The sequence below is a fragment of the Crocuta crocuta genome, unplaced genomic scaffold (genome assembly GCF_008692635.1).
Source record: "Crocuta crocuta isolate KB4526 unplaced genomic scaffold, BGI_CrCroc_1.0 scaffold429, whole genome shotgun sequence".
Taxonomy (NCBI): Eukaryota; Metazoa; Chordata; class Mammalia; order Carnivora; family Hyaenidae; genus Crocuta; species Crocuta crocuta.
Window position 1 is genome coordinate 1,199,271 of NW_027527381.1, and position 26,124 is coordinate 1,225,394.

At 39.3% G+C, this 26,124-nt stretch overlaps 1 protein-coding gene across 1 annotated transcript in view; it reads left to right on the plus strand.

The window, feature by feature from the left end:
• The window catches only part of PALLD (palladin, cytoskeletal associated protein), a 378,381-nt gene that overhangs the window by 176,201 nt on the left and 176,056 nt on the right, over positions 1 to 26,124 (plus strand). Inside the window, exons 8-9 of the mRNA XM_077772316.1 lie at positions 5,489 to 5,608; positions 7,541 to 7,883. Coding sequence (XP_077628442.1) covers positions 5,489 to 5,608; positions 7,541 to 7,883 — 463 coding nt within the window. The remainder of the gene's footprint in view (positions 1 to 5,488; positions 5,609 to 7,540; positions 7,884 to 26,124) is intronic.

Below are 26,124 nucleotides of genomic sequence, written 5' to 3' on the forward strand. Positions count from 1 at the left end.
TGGTTAACTTCTGAGAGATATTTACATGATTAAGTAATTTTTAGATAACTATAAAATTATCACCAGTAAAAATAGTTTCCAATTTAGTAATTTATTACATGCCATCCAATCAAAGCCTTTCATCTAGGAAAAATGGATTAAAGTAGATCACAGTTAGAGTTACTGGTAATTTAAAAATTTTCCAATTTTTAAAATGAACAGTTTTTTAATACAGATAAGTAAGCTTCTAACCACCTTTCTTTGAGATAAACAATCATCTCTTGATTTCCATTTCTCACCAGAATGTATTTTACAGATGTCTTAAAGGACTTTGTTCAAATAAGATGCTACCAGATGAAAATGTAATATTACAGCCTAGATCATCTCATTTCCTTATGGCTTTCTTCATTTTGATAATGTCAGAACCATACAAGCCATTTTGCTTCTTTCTCTCAACAAGATGTGAGCTAGTGTCACTTTGGGATGAGATTTTCCAAGAGGAGAAAAGCTGAACAAGCTTTGGGGAATTTGGCTAAATTTTTACCTGGTAAAAGTTACTGAGACATAGCAATGTGTGAAGATCACTAGAGGAACGTCCCAATGATTTTCTTTCTGTGGTGGTGGTGGTGGTCGTCGTCATTGAGTTCAGGATTTATCGGTGTTTATTGAGCCAGGGCTGTGCTAAGTCCTATAGACCAGTGTTTTTAAACTGCTGATCATGACCCATGAAAGTAGAGGACAGCCGCCATTGTTTTAAAGAAAATAGTTGGGTACACTTCATATAATCTTAAATATTGTTTTGTGTAACATTTATGTCCTACATGTGTTTGTATCTATGCATATGACTGGGTTAGGTACACAATGTATTTTTCACCCCTGTGGGTTGCAATAAAAGTGTGAAGTCCATTTTTGAGGGCAAAGTTTTCTATACTTTTCTGAAGATTAAAATAATCTGCAAAGTATTTTGTGTTTTAAATCCTCTGCCTCACCCCAAGTATACTGTATCAGAATCTCTAGGAAAGAGAGGAGAGGGTTAGGTAATCAACATGTTTTTTTTTTTTTTTAATATTTTTAAATTTATTTCTAGGAGAGAGAGAGACAGCGTGAGCAGGGGAGGGTCAGAGAGAGAGGGAGACACAGACTCTGAAACAGGCTCCAGGATCCAAGCTAGCAGTCAGCACAGAGCCCGACACGGGGCTCGAACCCACGAACCGCGAGATCATGACCTAAGCGAAAGTCGGTCGCTTAACCGACTAAGCCACCCAGGCGCCCCTCAACATGTTTAACAAGTCTCCCAGGTGATTCTTATCTAAGAGGTTTGGGAAACCGTATCATGATTCAAGATTCAAAACTTCAGTTATCTGCACCCAGGCTTATAAATAGCCTGCCTTCCTTCCTTCCTCTTGCAATAGCGCAATCTTCTTGAAGAGCTAAGGCATACAGTTGAATTTAAATAATAATTTTTATCTAGATCTTTGTGTATCAAGGGCTAGATGTAAGATACAAATAAAACCCAGAGTAATTCAGAGCCCTGCCAGTTTCATAGTCGCCATTTACTTTTTCTGCTTTTTAGTTTTATTTTTTAAAATAAAAATTGCTGATTTAAAAATATCAGAATAGTTTAAATATACGTTGCACTTCATAGTTCCACCATGTATTCATGGTGTTTTTTTCAGTCCCCGTGATGCATCTTGAGATAGGGGACCTTTTATACTGATTGAGACCAAGGTGAGCAGAGGTGGGCATACCTGAGTTCATACCTACCCACCCCGTTACACCACAACTCCTTTTATGGGATGTGGTCATCGTTTGGGCACGGTTTATGGAAATACATTATTGAAATGCTAAAACATATATAACCTAGGTTCAGAATTTGAATAAATTTTTCTTGTGCTGTTATCAACACTTCAGCTGTTGGAAGTAAATCATTTGCTCTTATTGAGCCCAGTTAGCTTTTTTTTCCACCGAGGTAAAAATTGGGAAAGCCAGAAAATTCTGTGGTGGTCTCTATATAAATCAATATCTGTATTGCGCACATCAGGTATGTCTCAAAGTCTGTTTTGATTGCAAAATTTCAAAAACGTGTCACTCAGTGGTAAGACATGAAATGAGTTATCTAAGTCCACTCGTCTTAAGTCACCTGAGACCCGATGCCACCATATATAAAACTGCTTGCTGCAGTATATAACCCAGTGTGATCATGTTATATTGCCCACCAAAAGTATCCCAGTTACTTGTGGAAAAACCAGAGGTGAGTTTTTAATTAGCCAGAGTTTTCACTGTTTTTAACACAAAGTCTTCAGGGATACCACCATCTCAAAAAGAAAATAATTTCATTTGAAACAAAGTGACATTATTAAGAAAGCATGATATAATTGAAGAAAGTCAATGAATGGAATTCATGAATGCAATATAAAGGAAACTTTTTTCATTTTATACTTTGTTTTATTTACTTTTACATTTATTACTTTTTTAAAACAAATTTTAAATATTTTTTGAGAGAGTGTGAGCAAGTGGGGGTAAGTGCAGACTGAGAGGGAGAGAAAATTTTTAATGTTTTTTAATTTATTTGTGAGAGAGAGACAGCATGAGCAGGGGAGGGTCAGAGAGAGAGGGAGACACACAATCTGAAACAGGCTCCAGGCTCTGAGCTAGCCATCAGCACAGAGCCAGACACGGGGTTCGAACCCACAAACCGTGAGATCATGACCTGAGCTGAAGTCGGAAGCTTCACCGACTGAGCCGCCCAGGCGCCCCGGGAGAGAGAAAATCTTATGCAGGCTCCACACCTACCAGAGAGGCCCATGTGGGCTCCATCCTATGATGGTGAGATCATTAACTGAGCCAAAATCAAGAGTTGGATGCTTGACTGACTGAGCCACCGGGTGCCCCTACATTGATTACTTTTGTGTTTTAAAAATAAGGTCTTTAAAGATCCTTTTAATAGATAAAAATGTTTTTATTATAAGGCAGCCCTTTTAACCTGCAGTTACGACTTTTTCTTCCAGTGTTTAAAACATAAAATATGCCTCAAGACAAATTTGCTCATTTTTATTACTGATAGTTGAAGGAAGACGCGTTATTCTACAAATCTCAAAAGTGTGCCCTGTGGCCTGTCGGAAAAGGACAGCCCACTTACATCAGTTAGCTATGGGTACCCACTACAGCATCCCCTGAATTTGTGGCTTAAAGCAGCAACCGTTTGTTTAGTTCCTAATTCTGTGAGTCAGCCATTTGACTTGGCCTCAGCCGGGCAGTTCTGTGGTCTGCCCTAGGCCAACCTTAGTTGGACTAACTTGCTGTGGCTGTGGTCAGCTTCCAGGTTGGCTGAGGATGAGTTAGGCTAGGATGGTATCTGTTGAAATGGCGTATCTGTACTCTTTGCAGCTCTTCCTCCAGCATACCAACACAGTTCTACTCACCGAGGAAGGAGTTCAGTAGAGTTCCAAGAGATCAAGCAGAAAATGATCAAGGTCCCTTGAGGCTTTGGCCCAGAACTGACCCACGATATCACTTCCACTGCATTCTAGGTTAAAGCAACTCACAAGGCTAGCTGAAATTCAAAGGTCAGGGAACTAGAGTGTGCATGTGATGGAAGGGCTTACAGAGTCACATTAGAAAGGGACATGGATGCAGAGAGGAGATTAATTGTGGCCACTTTTGTAAAAAAGTCTACAGTACAAAGCTTACCCTACCTACATAATATGGGAATAATCAATAGAGTCTCTATGTGGGAATCAGAAAAATATCAATTCTCTTAACATTTACAAATCTTTATTTTACTGGTAAAATAAAGATAATTATTCAATTTGAAATTCATACACTCTAGATGTAGCGCTTTTTTTAAATGTTAACTAGGAATACGTATTGGCAACAAAGCATTTACTGTGTGCCAGGCAGTGGCCTCAGCACAATGTATAGCCTATCACAAGAATAGGTGGTAGGAGTGTGGAGTCTGGAAACTGACTGGCTTGAATTCTTTTTTTTTTTTTTCCTTTCATAGTTTATTGTCAAGTTGGTTTCCATATAACACCCAGTGCTCATCCCAACAGATGCACTTCTCCATGCCCATCACCCCCCTCCCCCACTCTCCCACCCCCATCAGCCCTCAGTTTGTTCTCAGTATTCAAGAGTCTCTCATGGTTTGCCTCCCTCCCTCTTCCCAACTATTTTCTCCCCTTCCCCTCCCCCATGGTCCTCTGTTAAGTTTCTCCTGTTCCACTTATGAGTGAAAGCATATGGTATCTGTCCTTCTCTGCCTGACTTATTTCACTTAGCATAACACCCTCGAGTTCCATCCACGTTGCTACAAATGGCCAGATTTCATTCTTTCTCATTGCCATGTAGTATTCCATTGTATAGATAAACCACATTTTCTTGATCCATTTGTCAGTTAATGGACATTTCCCTTGGGTAAATTCCTAGCAGTGCTATTGCTGGGTCATAGGGGAGTTCTGTTAATTCTTTGAGGAAGCTCCACACTGTTTTCCAGAGGGGCTGTATGACTGGCTTGAATTCTAATTTTACCACTCATAAACCAACTTGGGCAAACCAGTTGTCATCTTGGGCAAACCAATATACCTTATTGTGCTTTAGTTTCCTATCTATAAAATGGGCTTATAATCTAAATTGTAAGGTTGACAAAGGGATTAAATCTAAATCTATTTGTAGTGCTGATAACTGTACCTGGTGCCTGATGAGGGCTGTGTAACCATCAGCTGTTGTCATGGTCATGATCATCATTACCCACAGTAACCCTGTGATGCTTAATGCTTCTTAATTTTATGAGGCATGATAAATATAAACCCTATAGGTAGGTTCTGTTATTTTCTCTAACATATAGAAAGAATGTTGACGTTCAGGAACATTGACCAGTCACAGAGGCAAGATATCCAGGACCCTTCTTCCAGCCCCGACAGCTGGTTCCAGAGTCTGGGCTCTTCACGCTCTACAGTGCAACATTGCCACACTGTGTAATGGTAGCTTCCATAGTAGTTGTCCATAGGCCTTTTATCCCTCTCATTGTAAGCATTTCAGAGAAGGTGGATTTTCCCCCACTAACTGCTTTTCAGTTGAGCAGATGTACAAGGCAGCCACGTTGTAGTTGAAAGAGCTCCCACTCATAATGAGCTAACCTAGCTGGAGGAGAGTGGAGCCAGAATCTACTGAGCATCTCTCACGAGCCAAGTGCAGAGATAGACACTTTGCAGACATCTCCTTACATCTTCAGAGATCCCCCATTAGGTATATACTATCCCCATTTTATTGATGAGGAAACCAAGGCTGCTCTTGTCCAAAATCATGAAGAATGGGTCTGACTTCAAAGTTTTTGCCACTACGCTGAACTGCTAAATTAAATGTAAAGAGATTCTATTGTGAATACTACATAAAGAGATTCTTTACTAATTGTTGTCTGATTTGTATGTTTTTGAAAGGCAGAGCATCTGACTTCTTCAAGGTGACTTCATGGTTTCACTCTGATGAGTTATTCTGTTCTCTTCACTTCCAGAGGAGATCTGTACCCTGGTTATCGCTGAGACTTTCCCTGAAGACGCAGGGATCTTTACGTGCTCAGCAAGAAATGATTACGGCTCAGTAACCAGTACTGCCCAGCTGATTGTCACCTCAGGTATGTGAGGAGAAAAGATCCACTGCTGTTCCCTAGCATTTAGTGTGTGGTTCACCACAGCAGGAAGAGCTACCCCAGAGGCAAGCTCAGCCTTTAGGAATGCCTGCTGCCACTCCGGGAGTTTATCCTAACAACCCACGTCTGGTCAGGAAACAAAGGCTTTGTGGGGAGAGGGAGTGGACATGGAGATGAAGAACGAAAAAATAATGACACTGTAGCCACTGAACACACATGGGGCTATTTTTGAAGTCATGCAACTTGGTCTTGGAAACAATGGATCTGGTTTCCAGACATCCTCATGCTAACCTAGAATCATGCTGACATCAGACGTCCACCCCTGAATCAGAGGTGCAGTCACTAATGTCAGCAGTTACCAACGGGAGAGCCAGTATTCATACAAACAAGTCATTGTTGAAGCTGTGATGGAAACTTCTGAAAAAGTAATACAAGATAAACCTAATGTAACCTGGAGAAGCTGTATAGATTCTCAGAAATCAAGTCGCATTGAAAGTGGGCTATAACTCTGATGTGAAAAACAAAAGCAGTATATTATACTGCTGAAACCAATATTCAGAACCACCTGGATATTTTTTTAAAACTCAGAAACATACCACTAGCAAGGGCAACATGAAACATCTCTTTCCTTTATTTTCTTATAACTTGACTATTTTTTACTATTAGTAACTAGCTTCACGTTAGCTTGCTTTTATTGACTCACCTCTGTTATTTATTTTACAGTAGCTTTTAAAATAGTGCTTTAGCCAAGCCTGGCACGTAGTACATACAGTAGGGAACCAAGAAAGGGGCTGTGGCTGCAGGAGATAGACTTGAGGACAACAATGGAACTGCACTTGGATCTCTTGGGAAGAGTGAGAAGTTGGTGCTAGGTGGCAGCAGAGGCAAAAACAAAACTGGTTTAAGGATATTAGAATGGAAATTGTAAACGCTTCCTCATCTTAATTAAGAAACGTCAAGGTCACTGGATTGCTGATGGAGTCGATAGGAATCAGTACTTTAAATGGGCAACAGACATGCCCGGGCCGTGATCGGGAGCTGCAGAGCAGGGAGGCCCCCAGGGTTTGCCGCAAAGCTGGCTTGACGACTGTCCCGTCAGTTGAGCATAGCAGTGCTCCAGCAACATGGCCAAACTCTGGGCTCTAAGAGTCTATGTGGCATAAACTGGCACAGTGTATTTTCCATTTTCATCTGGGGTAAATAAACTGAAAGCCAAACATAATCAACAAATATTTTTGAGCTTTTAGTTGACCTCAGTAAGTATTTTTTGAGTCCATTCCAGGAGCTCTACTGGGCTCTGGACAAGGTGAGGAATCCAAGGATGACATGATCTTATCTCAAGATGTTTTTGATTTATTGAGAGTTAAAAAGTAAGTTTCTTTTGTACCGAATTACAGCTGTGGCAGCTATCTAAATTGGGGAAAAAAATGTGATCATAAGACATTTTACTTAAACTCAGAGTTTTATTTTCTTTAGATTTAAATAAGATACATATGCACTGCGTACCACATAAAGCCTTTATAGTTGGAGCTAACGGCTAGGGTGTTCATGCAGATCCGCGCTGAAATGTGAGGAAACAAAGCATTATTAGTTGACATTATTTGTACTGTCATTTTTTACCAACTTCTGTCTTCAGATCCTGTTTGAAACTTGTTAATAATGAATTGGTAGCTGGTCTCCCCACTTGTGGCCCCGTCAGGAAATGAAACAGGTTAGCAGTCCCTGAAAACCAGTTTGGAAGAACCAGCCCCTCCAGCTGGCTTTGCTTCCGTACCATAGAAGCACAGCAGAGTTCCCGCTTTTTAAACAACTTAACAGAGCACAAGGGATTCTCAGGTAGTCTGTGATAGCGCAAAAATAACAGTTGAACGGTAACATCTTATTTTTTTTTTCCCCCATCTCTTTCCCCTTTCTTAGCCAACACTGAAAACTGCAACTATGACTCAGTGGGAGAATCCAACAGTGATCACTTCCAACACTTTCCACCTCCCCCTCCAATCTTGGAGACAAGTTCCTTTGAGTTGGCTTCAAGGAAGCCATCCCAGATCCAGCAGGTGAACAGCCCGGAGTTAGGACTTAGCATGGCAGCCCTTCAAATGCAGTTCAATTCTGCTGAGAGGGAGACAAACGGAGTCCATCCCAGCCATGGAGTAAATGGACTGATTAACGGCAAAGCTAACAGTAATAAATCTCTGCCAACACCAGCTGCCCTCCTTTCACCCACTAAGGAGCCACCACCTCTGCTTGCCAAACCCAAGCTGTGAGTATTTCTGCATGGTTTTATAATACTTTCCATACTCCTGCTAAATTGCCTTTCTGGCCAGGGAAAACTTTTTGCCTGGACTCAACTATGTGGCAAGTTGCCTTTGCTGCAGGCAAGCTGTCCCTGGCCAGTGTGACCTTGCTAACAAGGTGTGGGGGTGGGGGTAATGTCCTTTGATAATACAAAAGATACCTTAAAATAAAGAAGGTAAATGAGATGCTTGGTCAAATCTACCCTTTGCTAAAAGCTATATATAACTGGTTTCAGCTGTGAAAATATCTGTCGTGGCTTGGTCTTCCAATGCATAGTAAGGATGTAGCCACCCCCTCCACCCCACCCCAGAGGGGATGGGAAAGGAGACTTACTTTGAGCTCTCTATTAAAAACACTTCCAAATGTTTTAAATTTAAGAACCTTAAGGAAATCGGATATAGATAAGCCTGGGAGCACTGAAAGCTGAGGTTGGAAATTCAGTGTGCAGAACCTGAGGAAGGGAACAAAACCAGAGATAATGAGGCTCATCAGGAGAGAAGTGCCTCTCACAACACAATGTACTTGGCTTTGGGATTCCATAGCACTGCGTATTTCCATGAATACCACCTTTATATTGGATATCCATTATTTTCTTAGGATGATAAACCTGACATGAGCTGTTTCCATTGGCACCACACAAGCAGAGAGTTGTTATGAATAGAGCCATTACAATGTCAGAGGCAGAAATCAATTAACTCAATAGGTTCTATAATAGCATAACAGACCTTGAATTACTGCCCTGATAGAGGTCATTGGAAATGTCAGAGTGCTATAAAATGTATATATATTCTGTGAGGTCACATTTCCATGAGAATGAATTTGCCAGAATCTAGGAGTTATTGTTTGTTTCCTTGGTACTGAGCAGCTTACTCTCTTCTCTCTGTCATCAGCTCATTTGTTAGAAATGTTAGAAACGTGTAGGATATTTCAATTAGAATATCTTACATGTGTACGTCACTTTGTTTACTAAGTGTTTTCATGAACCTTGTTAGACTGATCAATCAGCCAAATGAATGTCTTAAGTTAGCAAAGGGGCAGATAGTTTTAGAAAAATAAACTTGTGGACAATCTTGCATTGCAGTTTCAAAAATCTATCTATCACTACCCCACGCTTAATTTTGTGTTTTGTCCAAGCTCATTTTTCGGGCCATAGGGCTCCTAGGTTTGTGGACAGAGGTGTGAGAGATACCAGGTAAACATTTAATACCTGTGCTCTAGCTCCACTGAGATGCCTGACAGGTGAAATGGGCTCAAAAGTGGCAGCCTTAAAAGAGATTTATACCCTGATAGCTCCAACCCATGCAATTAATTGCCACTGCCTACTCCTTTTATCTTTGTATTTTGAAGATGTATTTGTAGTGCTTTTAATGAAATGAGGGACCTGCTCTCTCGGGGAGGCGGGGAGGCTTTCAATGATGAGGACTTGACTGTGCTCTTTGATTAAATGAAGTGTATCGACCATAATGGCTGTCATAAATTGGATATAAATCATAGGAGAGCAAACATGAGGAGCTGTGAACAGGCATTTACAGCCCTTCTTATCTCAGGAGTTTCAGCAGCTCATCAGCTTGTCACTCTGCTTTACATGGATGCTCGTGTACATGATGGGGGCAGGCATGTCCACAAAAGAGAACAGTTCTGTGTGGATTAAGAAGATGAATAGCTTAAGCACGAGTTTGAAGAATGACACCATGATTTGCTTACTAGTCAGATTTTCAGTACAATTTAAGTTATAGGCGAAACAGGCTTCAGTGTTTAATATGCTTATAAAGAGGTTACTACCCCCTTCATAAGGAAATTTAGGGAAAGGCAGAGTACCTAATCAGAAACCTGGTAACTTAGAAATAACATCACTTGTACCGGGTTTTGCCATTGTTGTGTTTTTCTCCCCAAATCTTTATGTGCTTAAGTATATCCTTAGAGCATCACTTAATGCTTTTCATATTATATAATTACCTGCCATTTTCTAGGTAGAAGATAATTTGTGATGACACTTTATATATATATATATATATATATATACATACACATATATATGTGTGTATATATGTATATATTTTTAAGTTTTCTTATGAGGTATAATACTTTTTTTTGCATCTGTTTTAATTACAAAGTAAATGCATGCTCAGTGTGCCAATTTAAACAATACAGAAATAATTAAAGACAAAGGTCATGCTATTTGTTCTTCCTCTTCCATCCTGCCTTTTTCAAGTAACTAGTGTTACTGGTTCATTCTGGTCTTTCACTCCTTTATCATCATCATTTTTTTTTGAAAGATCTTCTCGCTGTTTTTAAATGTTGTATCCATTGATAGAGGAATGCTCGATCATTCCACTGAATGACATCTGTGAATAATTTAGAATGGCATTGGAGTTATTGACCATGACTACAGGTAACTACCGAGTAAAATTCTTACATGTATCATTCTCTTTTTGTACGTTGGGAAAACGAAATTTTTCCTCTTATGCTGGGCAGTGAAAAACTATGCATCGCTCTAATCTTTTTCTATTAGCCTGTGATTTTTTTTTTCCCCTTTTGTGAAAGGAAAGGCTTCTGTTTTGGGGCTTTATGGCATGTCATTCTTCTGAACCCTTCATAATCAAACAAATAGGAAACAATTAGGAGGGGGCAAATAGGAATTAAAACATTTACTTTGGCAATGCACTAACCTGAAAATCTCCTCTGACTTATCAGATTCCTGAGGAAATATCATTTTCTTTTTTTTTTTAATTTTTTAATGTTTATATTTTAAGGGAGAGAGAGAACAGGAGCAGTGGAAGGGCAGAGAGAGAGGGAGACACAGAATCCGAAGCAGGCTCTCAGCTGTCAGCGTAGGGCCCGCTGTGGGGCTTGAGCTCACGAACCATGAGTTCATGACCTGAGCTGAAGTCGGATGCTCAACTGACTGAGCCACCCAGGCGTCCCAGAAAGATCATTTTCAAAAAGAAAGTCTCTTTACATTTTTTTCTCTCAGTAGTTCCAATACTGATCATGAGAAGAAAAAAACAAAGACTAAAAGGAAAGGATAGAAATGTCATGAATTCTTTTCTTTAGCAAGATCCAACCGCCATCCCCTGTTACCCAACAGAAGTCCTCACCAATAGCTTTGCAACCCTCCCAGACCCCTAGCTGAGTCCTTCCCACCGGTCCTGAGAATGAGTTTCCTGGCTCAGTGTCATATTGGCATCCACTTGAGTTTCTGCATCTCTCAATGTCTTTGTCTCAGATACCGTCCCTCAAGTAGAAGTTTAACATGATTCAATATAGGCCATTCAGTAAGTGCCAGATACTACACACACTGCATTTGTGGCATAACTGACCACCTGCTGTGGGGACAGAAGTGCACTTAGAATGCTACACAGGAAAAAAATTCGTAAATGAGAGTTATTTGTGTGACTGAGCATCTGCTACTCATAATCTTCTGTCACAATGCAAAGAAAAGAAGCAACTTGGTGCTTAAGTAATATTTCTTATCAGAGAAAAAGAGAAAGGAATAAATATAAACCTAACTTATATACTGTTTGTTACATGATTTTCCTTGTTCAGAGTGCGTCAGATAAGTCTGTTGCCTCCCACTCTCTGCAAATTGTGTTTGAAGGTTCAAAATAAACAAAGGGCTCAGTTTGTTAATAGGAAACAAAATCCCTGCTTCTCTTTATTCCTGCCAAAACATAGTCCTTCAAAGGCATGGATATGCATGGGGTCCCCAGGAATAAACCGTGGAGGAAGACTTGGGAATGCCAATTTTAGTGGGTGATTTGCAAAGCATATAGAAAAGCATGGTCATGTTTTTCCACTGAGCTCGCCTCCTAAATTTGACCAAACAATATATAAATAACAGGCTGTTTTCAAACCTCATTTATTTCCTTGATTGGAATATTCTTCCTCCATCTTGTGGGAGGGAGGTATAATATAAACTTGTGGAAGTCAAAAGGGAGCTTTCTGAAGGGTGAACCAACGGACAAGTCTTTGTGCACAGAAACAGGACAGGTCAGTAGATAAATGACACACATCTGCCACTCTAGTGTTAGTAATATGCATCTTGGCATGAAAAAAATCATGCCCTTTCTTGTGTATTGCTGATAAAATAAATTCCAAATGCCCCCCCCACACACACACACAGGAAAATCATGCCCGTCGACTGAAAGAGTGGCAATAAAATGTTTTCAGAATTTTTACATGCTTAATCAACAGCTAAACTAGATACGGACTTAATTCTGTCTGCACTTACTCTTCCTGCTTTCTCTTTCCCTAGCCTCTAAAGAGAAAACAGCATCATCATTTCCTATCTGAAGAGGGTAAAATGATTTCAGCCTGAATCAGGCTTTTTGAAATAATTGCATTTCGCTACCTTTGTGTCTTTCTCTTTTCTCAGTCCTGCCCTTAGACACCTAATTGTTCCTGTAGTTCTTGTCTCAAGAGAGAGGAGTGTCCTAAATGTAGTGGGGATTTTACGTGTCACCTCAGTGCAGTCGTGGACTGACAGAGCGAAGCTACATCTTTGTAATGAGCAGCATCACGTAAATCAGACTCCTGTCCTCTGACTGCATGTGTGGGAATGAGGATGGTGTGTTTGAGAGATGGAGGAGGAGGAAATAGCAGCCTGTATCCCTGTCTTTATCAGCGATTGAACTGTGCCTGACTTGCTATATTTGGAAGTTCTTTAAGGTTTCCCCCACACTGCAAGCACAAGTTGTTCCCTTGCCTGGAATGTTCTACTCCCCAGAATGTTCTGCTACTAATAGTTGGCTCCTTTTTGCTTTCAACTCTCGGCTTCATGTCGCCACCTCCCCTGACCACCCAAACTAAAGCAGCTACCCAGCCATTCTCCAATAAATCATCTGCTTTAATTACCACACAGCATGAAACTCATTCTGATAGCTTCTTGTTGACTTGCTTGTTAGTATGTGTATTGCTTTTGCCCCGTTCTTAGAATGTAAGCTTCTTGAGAGTAGGAACCTTGACTTTTCCACTGCTTTTTTGATCAGGGCCCAACGAATAGTGTGCTCAAAAACATATTTGAATGAATGAAGCAAAACCAGACCAACAAAAAGGGAAAGCGAGCTCTCCCACTTTTAGAGCAAACCTATTTGCTCCACTTAACTTCATACCTCGATATGCTGTAAGACTTCTGTTTTCAAACCTCACCAGTTCCAGAGTTTTCCCACTGTGTTGTACTTTTCCAACTGATATCATTTACCTTAAACATGGAATGATATGAAGAATTAAATAAAAATCCTGTGGAATAGAATTACATTGGAAAAATTCGTCCAGCCAAGTTACTCAATTTGGGAACCCTTTTTGACTACTTCTTCATTTCTCCTGTGTTTCATTTGATTAACATCTTATTTTAAAACATTATGGAGAAAGTGAGACATTTGGAAGGTCCAGAAGGACATTTTTCCTCTCGGGTACATACTTGTAATGTCGGTTGGCCACAGTACAATCAAACTGCAAGTTCAAGGTGTGTGTACTTGACATGTTAACACCCCCATCAGATGCCAGACTCTTGATGAGAGGCTGAGAGCTTCTGTGCTACTCCCTTCCTGTCCTGTTGATGTTGGACTCCTGCTGCAACTCCGCTGTGTGGCTTGGTCAGTATAACTTAGAAAGTTGAACATTTTTCCATCCTTTTACCTCTACTAGTTGGGGCTGAAGAATTAACTATATCACTGACATTAGAATATAAATGGTTTCCTAGGTTCTGTTCTATAAGCCTTAATTTATAGGTTTAAGTATGCACACGCACACACACAGGCAAGGAGAAGATAAGCACAACAATTTGGGGCAAAATAAGCAACAGAGGTCAAGGAAATGTAATCATAAAACAATTGCAAAGAGGTCCTTAAATGTATATAGATGTATTTAAAAATCCAGCACATTTCATCCTCTCACTAGTAATTCAGCATCTGTACAGTGTTGGGTAGTGTTGGCTGCTGAGGACACAAAGATGAAAAAAACAAAAGCATCACCTTTAAATAATCTATAATCTAGTGACCGCTAAGATCATATTGGCAAGCACATACACAAAAATTCTACACATCTTTTAACATTGTGTCAGTGTTGTAGACAAATGACCAATTCCCAGATTAATTTCATTGCAATCTGGTTGCCTTCTTTTCCTATTTTAGTGTTTGGAAGATAAGTCATTCTGCTTTTGATCCTGAAAACTCAGTAGGCACCAGCTTCTGTTTCTGGTTAGGTGATTTTTGTTATCTGCTGAGTCTAGTCAAATAACAATAGTAATGTTTAATAGTAATGAAAGTGCAAACTATGGAACCAGCAGGGCCTTCAAATAATATTAGGGCAAAAAAAAATAGAGCTGAAAGTTTTGTTTTCAATTTGTTATAAAATCACATGCTTGCAAACACACACACACACACACACACACACACACACACTCTCACACTCACCCTCACATTCACCAAGCACATTGGAGAATGGTAAATAAGGAATGTAGGAAAGATCATGAGCCTAATTCTGAAGCACCTGGCTGTGCATGCAGATATGGGCTCTTCATAAATACAGTATGATGATGACTTTGCATTAACGTTGTTGGTGTTGGATCACTTTAAAAACAACCCCTCCCTGAAATGGAGAATTCAATCAAGGAACTTCCTGAAGTGTGAAATGTTTAACTAAGGAATAACATTTTGATGTATTCTTTCTCTTGATTTTTTTTTTCATGTAAAAATTGGCTCTGACTCAGTGTCACATTCTTAGATCTCAGGATAATGGTGCTTTGCTATGCTAGTGTTTTGGCGAATGTAAATGTTTTAATTACATTTACAAAAGGAGCTTGAGTCCTTATTTTTGTGGTGAGTCATCTTATATGGTGTCTAAAATATAGTTGAAGATACTCACAGATACCCTACATACATTCAAATTGATACTCAACCATCTATAAGAAATATTGTCTGTACATCTCAAATATTAGATGCTTTCCATGAAAGAGTAACATGATGGTGTAATATCTCTTTAACATTTGCATCTCATCTTGCCTCATTATGTATGAGAGCTCCTTCAGTGATTACAAAGTAGGTTGAAAAAAGTGCCTACTGGGTAGGGGCTCTTTTGAAGGGAGACTCAGCTCAGAGATAAGATGGAGCTGCATGTGAACAGTACGCTCTGAGATGATGCTGTGGATCTCATGTCAGAATAACAATACAGTGTTTAGGCCCAAGAAACTAGAAACAAAATTATATATGCAGCTTAATATCAATTTTATGAAAAATAAGCACCTAAGTCAACTAAAACGTAGATTACATATTAAAGGAAATACATCAAAATACTACCTACCAATGTTTCTTTGGTGGAATTTTGAGCAGGTTATCTTTTCTTGTTAACTAGTCCTGATTTTCCAACTTTGCAACAATAAGGTTTATTGCCTTTGTAATAAATAATTAAAATAATTATTTTGAAGGAAATAAGCACTTCCAATTCTGTCTCCTCCATCGTCTCTTCTGCATTTAACCTCAGCTCATTTTTCTCTTCATAACATATTGTTATGCTCTGTAACAGTAATAACCAAGCTCGATTTTGAGCACAGTTGGAAGCAGAATGTTCTGGCACTGAATGCTCTCACTTCCCCTCTTGGAGCTCCTCTCTTCTATAAGCCAATGGCTTCAGGATTCCATCTGGGTTTCTAGAACACGCTCCAGGAAGCTCTCCCCAGAAAATATCCTAAACTCATAAATGACTTCGCTTCTCCATAAACACTTTCTTTAACACCCCCACACCAACCAAAACTTTGATTCTTTCAATTACACATTTCAGAAGTGACAGAAATAAAATAATTTTTCACTTTAAAGCTTAAAATAGGCCAACAATTTTAAAGACCAACATTTGATGTATAGTCTGTACAAGGCCTTTCACAGAAAATAGGATGAAAACTTTTCCCTCAGGAACATCAGTGAAGGAGAAAAGATGTGGTAAAAGAAAACTGAGATCCCAAGTCAAATAACAATGTTATTAGTAAAATATGTGATGAAGGCATCTGATGAAATAGGAAGAATGGTTGTGGTAACCATGAAATTAAGAAGACTGAAAAAGTGGGGTGCCTTAGCTCAGTCGGTTAAGCATCTGGCTCTTGGTCTCAGCTCAGGTCATGATTTCATGGTTCTTGGGATCAAGCCCCACATTAGGCTTTGTGCCAACAGCATGGAGCTTACTTGGAATTCTCTGTCTACCTCTCTCCCTGCTTGCACTCTATCTCCCAAAAGAAGTACATTTTTAAAAAGTAGTTTAAAAAAATAAGAGTGAAAAAAGCTGAAGAGAACTCTGAGAAGTGATCACAAGTACTGAGAAAGGAATCACATATTTCCTAGCAAGAGTGAGAACCCATACTAGACTCAGTGAGCAGGTTCTGTCACTATAATCTGTACTCTGAAGGGAGGAGCTGAAACCATGGGGATGCTGTAATATTTAATGTGATGATCCTTGAGAAATCATTGACAGCCACCATTCTTTAAAAAACCATTGTAAAAAAATTTATTTTTAAACAACACCTGGGTGGCTCAGTCCGTTAAGCAGCCAGCTCTTGATTTTGACTCAGGTCATGATCATGATCTCATGGTTCATGAATTCAAGCCCCACATCGGGCTCCATGCTGACAACACAGAACCTGCTTGGGATTCTCCTCTCCCTCTCTCTCTCTACCCCTCACCCCCCTCTCAAAATAAATAATAAACATTTTTTTTTAATCTCAAAAAAACTTCAAGAAGGAAATTGTCACTCAAGCAGTGTGTGGAATCAGAAGGGAAGGCAGATTAAGCAAATTCAGGACCTTCAGGGGAAAAAGATATGACTCAAGAAAATGGAAGTAATACCAAGAGTGAAAATGACTCAGAGGGAGGGTGAGATGGGAAAATAAGGGTTATGATCAGAAGACTCTGAAAGTTCAAAACCTTACGAAAGAATGAATCTCCAAGTGATAAAGGAATTTAACAGATATCTGTTTAAGTGGAAGTTAAGGTCACAGCAGTAGAGGAAATGGTCAAAGAACCATGGAGTCAAGATGCTAGAAGGAACTTACTGTAGATAATGGCCAAAGGTGATGGCAGGAAATGAAAGGCCAAATAGTACAGTCATTGAGAAAAGTAAGGAAATGGCAGAGGTTGTTGATGAAAAGCAAGGAAGAGAGAGTGATTATAGGCGGAGCACACAAACTTCAATAAAGAAGCAGATGTTGGGTGATGATGGCAAAACTGTTGTAAGAATAGTTTTGGGAAACAGGGAGCATGCAAAGCCCTCTGCGCTCAGAGAAGATCGTGATGAAGTTAGTAACATCATCAAGGAAAGACAGATTTTAGTTAAGACAAAAGCATTTCTGATGAAAATGGAAACTGGGGATATTGGTTAGAAATAGTCAAAAAATCCCATAGACAAGAAGGACTCTGGAGAAGGATCCAGAGAACACCTGGAGAAGGAAGCACAAGAAGAGGGCTCTAGGGTAGAGGTTTGCATCCAAAAAGTGAGGTGAGAGAATAAGACCACAAAAGTATCCCAGGGGATCACTTGCTGTTATTTCATGAAAAGTATTTGTAGTTGGAAGTTGATGAGTCATTTCCGGTATAATTCATACTTCTTTTTAGTGCCCTGTTTATTTCAGTTACATTTCAGCACCATGATCCATTTCAGAGTTCCTCACCTTTTCTATCCAAGGAAGACTTTCAGTTGGGTTTTTACTGAATAAGTCTATTTCCTGTATTCGGGTATTTTAAAACAATTGTTCTCAATGAGTCTTTCATCCATATACATTGAATTCCACTTTGTGTCTTTAATTTCTACTCTTGGAGAATTTATTTCCGTATACTTCAGGCTAAAATATGTTAGGTTGCCAATTTTTTTTTTTTTTTTACCATTGATTTATTTTTTTCTGTGAATGTGTAAGTTTTTCATTCAAACTAATACATCACCTAATGGTGAGAACTTTAGTAACAGGGAAGTATATTTTAGTTGATTTCTATTACGTGTATAAAAGCACGTAATAGAATTGACTACAGTTATGATTTTACAAACCTTGTGGATAACACGAATTGATGCAGGTTTTTGAAAACCTTTTCCTTATGTGGCAAGGAATTAGATATTCTTTCATTAGATTTTAAGAATAATATATACATTAAGCTAATTTAATAAAATACACAGACTTTCATGAAACAAGGCAGCTGGATAAATCACATATAAATTGAGCACATAAATTTGCTTCATTGTTCAAAATGGTACTATAAATTAATTGTAATCAGAGTCTTACTTTGCTGTGCTAGTTTCGTGTCTTCTGACGTCTGGATGTGAAGGTTCCCAATGGTATAATACTGCCTCTTCTATTTATGAAGGCTTTTGTTAGTATACACATTGATTGTAGGGGCACCTGGGGAGCTCAGTCTGTTGAGCATCTGACTTGGGCTCAGGTCATGACCTCACAGTTCATGAGTTTGAGCCCCGCATCGGGCTCTGTGCTGCCAGCTCAGAGACTGGAGCCTGCTTCAGATTCTGTGTCTCCGTCTTTCTCTGTCCCTCCCCTGCTCATGCTCTATCTCTCTAAAAAATAAACATTAAAACAATTTTTAAGTATACATGTTGATTGTAAAGGTTTATGATGATGCTCAGAGGAAATGCCTTAGGAAATATATCTATCTATTTAACTTCTACCTCCACATTCCCATTGTGTTTGCTCTACCCCATCTCAACTCAGAGACCTTAGAAATGGATTTGCTCTGTGCCCTGCTTGATTTCACAATGATCTTTAGGTCTGTTTTTTTATTTAGGTGGAATGATGTGTTTATATGCAGTAGGTAGCATTTGAGGGACCCTGGCAACGAGCCTCCTGATATGAGGTAGTAAAACCATGGAATCACTAACATACCATCCAAATATTTTTGCTTCACTATAGATGTCGGGAACCAAAAAGAGTAGGTACAGCTATCTGGTATTCTTTTTCTTCAAAAGAGTTTGTAAATAGGTCAAATATGGGTAATTACATGCCTCAGCTATAATTTTAAACTTGCTGCTTTCCCAGTAATTGCCATTAAATGTGAAGGTTGTGAAAGATTTTTGGAAAGACCACAAAATATTTTCTTGTCCTTGTTTTTTTCTTTGTTGAAATAGTTCATATGCCATCTGGTTTCAGGAATGTATCATTAAATGCAATGTTTATAGCAAAAAGAAAAAAAGAAGAGGAAGGAGAAGAAGCCATAAAAGACGGCCTAACTACAAAGCAGTACAAAGTAAAAATGTCCTTTCTTCTCTGTACTTTCTAAAACAGAGTTTATAGTTGGGACTTCCAAATCTTTTAGCCACAGAGGTAAATCCTTGCTCTAGAGGATTGTGTTTTCATGTCTTGTGCCCCCCTTTCCTTCATAGCTCTTACTTTCTTCAAAGGGCATCCTTTATTTATTTTTTTTTAATATATATTTTTTTTATTTCTAGGAGAGAGAGAGAGAGAGAGAGCGTGAGCAGGGGAGGGTCAGAGAGAGAGGGAGTCACAGACTGAAACAGGCTCCAGGCTCTGAGCTGGCAGTCAGCACGGAGCCTGACGCGGGGCTCGAACCCACGAATCGCGAGATCATGACCTAAGCGAAAGTTGGACGCTTAACCGACTAAGCCACCCAGGCGCCCCTAAAGGGCATCCTTTAAAAGAAATGTGAAATGTTCACATTTGTTTGTATTCTATCACAAAGCAATTTTTCACATAGAGGAGAGGATACTTTGGGATGAAACATTCTAGAATAACATCAAGAGTTTCACTGCATGTTTGTTCTAATTATTCTGCCATTAGAAAGCAGAATTATATTTGGTTGTGTCATTAAAATTTTCTGATACGAAACAGTTGCCTTAAAAGAGAAAAATATAATAAANGCTCCAGAACATCCTTTTACTTGAGAAGTTGATTGACACTGAGGACCCCGTCCCCATTTCACCACGATATTAGCTAGAGAGAAATCTGCATTTTGTCATTTTGCATTATAACTAATGGACAAAAGCTGTAGCCCCTAAGGTCAGCCTGGTGCTATCCCATAAGCGGCAGCTCTGCCTTGGCTTTGTATCTGCTGCTGTATCTAATCTGTCTTCTCAGACCGGAAGATCTAGAAATAGAGAACTGCAGGCAGGCAAATGAGCAGACTTGAACCTGGATCCAGCTCAGGCATCAAGCATCTGGTTTGGGATGGAATGAGGAGAATGCAAAGGGTCCATGCTGGCGGGAGGCATCTGAGACCTCTGACACTTCAGGTACTTTTGGGGGAGCCCATGCTGTGACTCTAAATCTGTGTCATGGGGCTGGGTGGGAGGTTGGTTTGAGTTAAACTGACATTTTGTAAGAGCATAACCTCTGAAAAGTGACCAGAAGTTACCCCAACTTTGTAGATGTCTAAATGAAAATTTTGAATTCATGTCCTTCTCCCAGATCCGTATCAGTCTGAGTTCTATATTCCGGGTTGACAAGAATATGTGAATTTCAGATGATATGAGGAAGTAACCATGTTCCTCTTGCTAACTGCATTCCCCTTGGTTTGTGAGCAGTCTGTCAGATATAATCCCAAATCAATAGGTCTTTTTTCCTTCTCATGTCAGATTTCCTCCATGATCTATTTTCAGAGGAAATTTATAAACATCAATATTTCTTATTGTAGGAAACAAACTTCGTTTCTGGGTTCCTGGTGAATTTAGCATAGGCTTCAGTATACTTTTTAAAGGTAAAATAAGGATTATCATGGAGTTTACAAAAATTGAAAAACCATTCTATGCTGTCGTGAGCCACGAGATTCCACCTTGCATCAAGAACCCCAAACCTGTAATAAAAAGGCAAGTAATAGTTTGGATATTTGTTCTGATAGAAGCCATTGTTGTCATCATGTATTTAGGACAAGTAGACATTTTTTACTTTTTTTCCTCCAGAAACTCTTACTGCTACCAGTTATGTAACCTGAACATGTTTCCTACTGATATGACATTTCAAAATAAAGAATTATTCCACTACAAAAATTTATTTCAGAGACTTTGTACAAATACAAGTGATCATTATTAATTATTGAAATATTTGGCACATTTGTACTTTATTTTTCCAATTTTAGTTGTGGATTTTTTTTTATTTGGTCAGGTCTCATTGGGACCATCAGTGCAGCTAGTCAGCATCTTTTTTTTTTAATTTTTGAGAGAGAAAGAGAGAGAACGAGCATGAGTGGGGATTGGGGGCAGAGAGAGAGGGAGACAGAATCCAAAGCAGGCTCCTAGCTCTGAGCTGTCAGCACAGAGCCCAGTGTAGGGCTCGAACCCATGAACCATGAGATCATGACCTGAGCCTAACGCAGATGCTTAACCTGAGCCACCTAGGTGCCCCTGGTCAGCATCTTCTTAAACATAGTTTTTCTCATGACATTTTCCTGGCTGCAAAAGGGGTGACCCTGAAATGCAGAAGATCTCCCTCCTGGAATTACCCATGCGCTACCCCATTCTTGACTGGCTCTCAAGGCTTACTGCACAGCCATACACCCGGCACCCTAAAACTTCCTGTCATTATCATTCCAGAAGTGCTTTCACTTTTTTTCCTATGCTGGCTCACTTGGATCCTGAAGTCCATCTGTTTCACTTTTTTGTTTTATTCTCTTATTTTCCAGAAGCACACCCTCCAGTAGCTTTTAGAGAAAGAGTGTAGGACACATTTTTTTTAGATCCTACTTCTCCAAAAAAAATTTTATTCTAGCCTCACAATGAATTGATAGTTTGTCTGAATTTAGAATTCTAGACTTGGCCTAAGAATTTTCAAAGGATTGCTTTAGGCTCTTGGTGTTTCTTGTGTTGGAGGAGTCCAATGACAGTCTGCCTTTTGGTCCTTTGTATATGACTTTTTTTCCTCCTGGAATATGTAGAATCTTCTCTTTGTCCCTGGTACTCTGAAGTTCTTGGAGGATCTACAGTATTTTTCAGATATGGTAGAGGATATTTAGTGGCCCTTTCAATCTTAAAACTTCTGTGTCTACATTCTGGAAAATTTCTCTTATTATTTTTTATTTCCTCTTCACTTTTCTCTGTTCTCTCTTCCTGAATCTTGTATTACCATGATGTTAGATCTTCTGAACTGATGTTCTAATTTTCTTGCCAATTTTCACTGCACTTTCTGTAGATCTCTTCACCTTTGTCTTCCAAATGCTGGATTTATTTCTGTCTTAGTTTTTCCCCAAGACTTCTTTTCATCCTCTAATTTTTTATGGCATCCTATTTTTTAAATTATTTTTTTTATCTTTAGTTACTTTTGAGAGACAGAGAGACAGAATGTGAGCGGGAGAGGGGCAGAGTGAGTGAGACACAGAATATGAAGCAGGCTCCAGGCTCTGAAGTGTCAGCACAGAGCCTGAAGCGGGGCTTGAATCCATGAACCGTGAGATAAAGTCGGGTGCTTAACCGACTGAGCCACTCAGGTGCGCTGTCATCCAATTCTGTTTTATAGATGCCATGATATTCTTTATCTTTTTACAGATGTTAATCATTGGAGTTTCCTTTTTGGGGAGTAGTGTGACTGTTATAATTTAGCTCACTCAACCCATTCCCTGTATTTTCTCTATTCCTTCAAGGACTTTTTCTTCTCTGTATTTATTTGGACTGAATTTCATGTTTGAGGGTTTTTGGTAGATGTCTCTTTGGCACCAACAGATTGACTGGGAACTGTGATTGGTTGGGATTTGTCAGCTAGTAGGCATTACCCTAAGATTGAGCAAGGACCTGAGATGCCAGTATCTACAGGTCTTTTCTCATAGGTTAATCAGTTGTGCCAGAAAGTAAGGCACTTGGTTTCCTTCCTTGGGTAACTGTGGACGGGACTGGTATTTGCTTGGTGGACAGTATTTGGGAGCTGAATAGGGGAAGGGCTGCCTTTCATCATTTATAGATACATTCATTTAATTCTGTGTCCTCATTTTCAACCTCTTTCTTACTCCTTCATTCTGTTGTACCAGGTGTTTCTGGACCTGTTTCTCACTGGCTCTGTCTCTATAATGGGAGCCTCCTGTCTCCTAACATGGTGGAAGAGGAATGACTGACCAGCTGCGAGAATGGGGGCATGAGTTTCGATGGCTGGTCTCCTATAGACTTTCAACCGATCCTCTTAAATTCAGCCCCATCCTTTTCTCCCACCTTCAGAGGATTCTAGTGATCAGGTTTTCTGTTGCTCAGATTAGCTTGCTTCTTCTGTGCGTCACCTTCTGTAGCATTTCCATTTCCACTTTCTGATCTGCTAACTTGATGACAACTCATCCGTTCACTTTTTATTCCAATTAACTTACAACATTTTACTTTTTTTCTCTCCCTCTCTCCTCCTTCCTCCCCTTCTCCCTTTATTTAGGATTTAAGGGAATGAGCAAAAATAAGTGCTCATAATCATAATGCTCATAATCTGTATGTCTTCTTTGGAGAAATGTCTGACCATGTCTTCTGCCCATTTCTTAATTGGATTATTTGATTTTGGGGTGTTGAGTTTATAAGTCTTTATGTATTTTGGATACTAACCCTCTACTGGATATGTATGTCATTTGCAAATATCTTCTTCTATTTCATAGGTTGCATTTTAGTCTCATTATTTCCTTTGCTGCACAGAATGGACCTTCTTTTTAAAGGAAGATTTTTTCCAGCCTCAGAAGGCAGTAGAGGACAGAGACAGAATCTCTACCACTGACAAACAAAGTGACCTTGGATAAGAATCCCACTGCCCCTAAGTCTAAGTTTCTTCTTCAGTAAAAGGGGATTATGACAGTACGTACTCCATAGGATGCTGGTCATATGAAATAATGTGCTGTCCTAGAACATGCCACAGGGCAAGTACTCAGCTGATACTGGGTATCATTGTCTTGTTATTATAAGAGAATGTTAACAATAAATCCATTGTTACTTGACTATACATATAGAAAGTTTCTAAAACAAGCAATTTGCAAAACTTGCAAAAAAAACACAAGTGAATTCTTTATTCCTTGTTCCTTTCTCTACCTTAAAAAGGTGGTAAGGAAAATAATATTAATAGCAAAATCACTGACCAATTAGGAGAAGTTTTTGTTTTCATATAAATCACCCTAAGGGTCCTAGAAATTATACATATTAACTCCAGTGGGCTAAATATCAGAAATGGGGGTAGTGATGATAGGTAAGCTAAAGATGTCGGACTACAAAATGTTGATAGATGTCATGTTCTTTTATATAAGCTTAGATATGGGGCCATGCAGAAAGCAGTGTTGACAGAGCATTGTGTGTGATATGTTACACACTCATGGCTAAAGGCTGAAAATTCATACTCACCATGCTTTCTGCTTACCTTCAAAACATTTTAATAACCAACTGAGATTTCATTAGGGAGATGTTTGTAAATGTGCTAAGGCCTGGAGACATCATTTCCTATGACAACTGTGCAAAATAGAATATGCCTAGAATTTCCATCCATGTGTCTGGCATCCAAGAAATCCCTATTCTACAATATCATGTGTACAAAATTTCCTGCGAACTAATGCTTTTCCTTCCTGTTCTCTTAAAGTTCCCACTTTTCCTTTCCCCCTCCTGTTAGGTAATTGACTTAGAGGCAGATATAACTAGTAAATAACTTGAGAATCAAATCTAGAGATGATCTGGAGATGGCGTGAATCATTTTACACAAAAAGAAAATGAATATGTATTATTTGGGATAAGCCCAGAGCAACCTGAATTGACAGTGAAGGAATCCAGTAGCCTTTTCTTGGAACAAGCCTCCTCCACTCCTTCACTCTTCTCTGCTGCTAAGCCAGACAACATCACTAGAAGTTCAGAATTATGCCAGGTCTGCTAGAAAGGTTATTTAAGGCCAGGGATCAAGACCAGAAAATTCAAAAAACCATAGGTTGTTTGAGAATGGTTCCAAAAGTAAACATGAGCACAAAGTACAATTCTTCCCTTTTCTTAATCCTAATTCAGTTCTTTTTTTTTTTTTTAAAGTTTATTTACTTAGAGAAAGAGACTGCACACACGCAAGTGGGGGCAGGGCAGAGAGTGAGGGAGAGAAAAAATCCCAAGCAGGCTCCACATCGTCAGTGTAGAACCCAACAAGTGGCTTGAACCCATGAACAGTGAGATCATGACCTGAGCCAATGTCAAGAGTCGGAGCTTAAACATTTGAGCCACCCAGGTGCCCCACTAATTCAGTTCTTAAAGAGAAACTAAAGGCAAATCAGTGTTAAACTGATTTAGAATATGATTCATTAGAACATTAAAATGCATATTATGTAGACTTATTTATTGTAATCTGACAGTTAGGCATACCATGGAGATACTGCAGGTTTGGTTGGTTCCAGACCATTGCAATAAAGCGAATGCCACAAGGAAAGAGACTCAAATTAATTTTTTGGTTTCCCAGTGCATATAAAAGTTATGTTTACACCATAGTCTGTTAAGACTTAAATAGCATTATGTCTAAAAAAAAAACCCAAAACAACAACAATGTATATATCTTAATTTAAAAATACCTTATTTCTAAAAAAGCTCATCATCTCAGCTTTCAGAGAGTTGTAATCCTTTCGCTGGTGGAGGGCCTTGCCTTGTTGTTGGCTGCTGTGATGATCAGGGTGGTGGTTGATGAAGGTTGGGGTGGCGTGGCCATTTCTTCAATTAAGACAACAGTGAAGTTTGCCTTATAGATTGCCGCTTCCTTTCAGGAATGATTTCTCTGTAACAGGTGATGATGTTTGATAGCATTTTACCCACCATAGAACTTCTTTCAAAATTGGAGTTAATCCTCTCAAAGCCAAGCTACTGCTTTACTAAGTCTATTGAATATTCTAAATCCTTTGTTGTCATTTCAACAGTCTTCACCGGGTATTCACCAGGAGTAGATTCCGTCTGAAGAAACACTTTATTTTAAGCTTTATTTTATTTTAGAGAGGCAGAGAGAGTGTGAGTGAGGGAGGGGCAGAGAGGAAGAGAGAGAATCCCAAGCAGGCTCCCCATTGTCAGTGCAGAGCCCAATGCAAGGCTCGAACTAATGAAACTGTGAGATCATGACCTGAGCCAAAATCAAGAGTCAGAGGCTTAACCAACTGAGCCACTCAGGCACCCCAAGAAACACTTTCTTTACTCACCCATAAAAAGCAACTCCTCATCCATTCAGGTTTTATTACAAGATTGCAACAATTCAGCCACATCTTCAGGCTTCCAGTTCTAGTTCTCTTGCTTTTTTTTTTTTTTTTTTTTTTTTTTTTTTT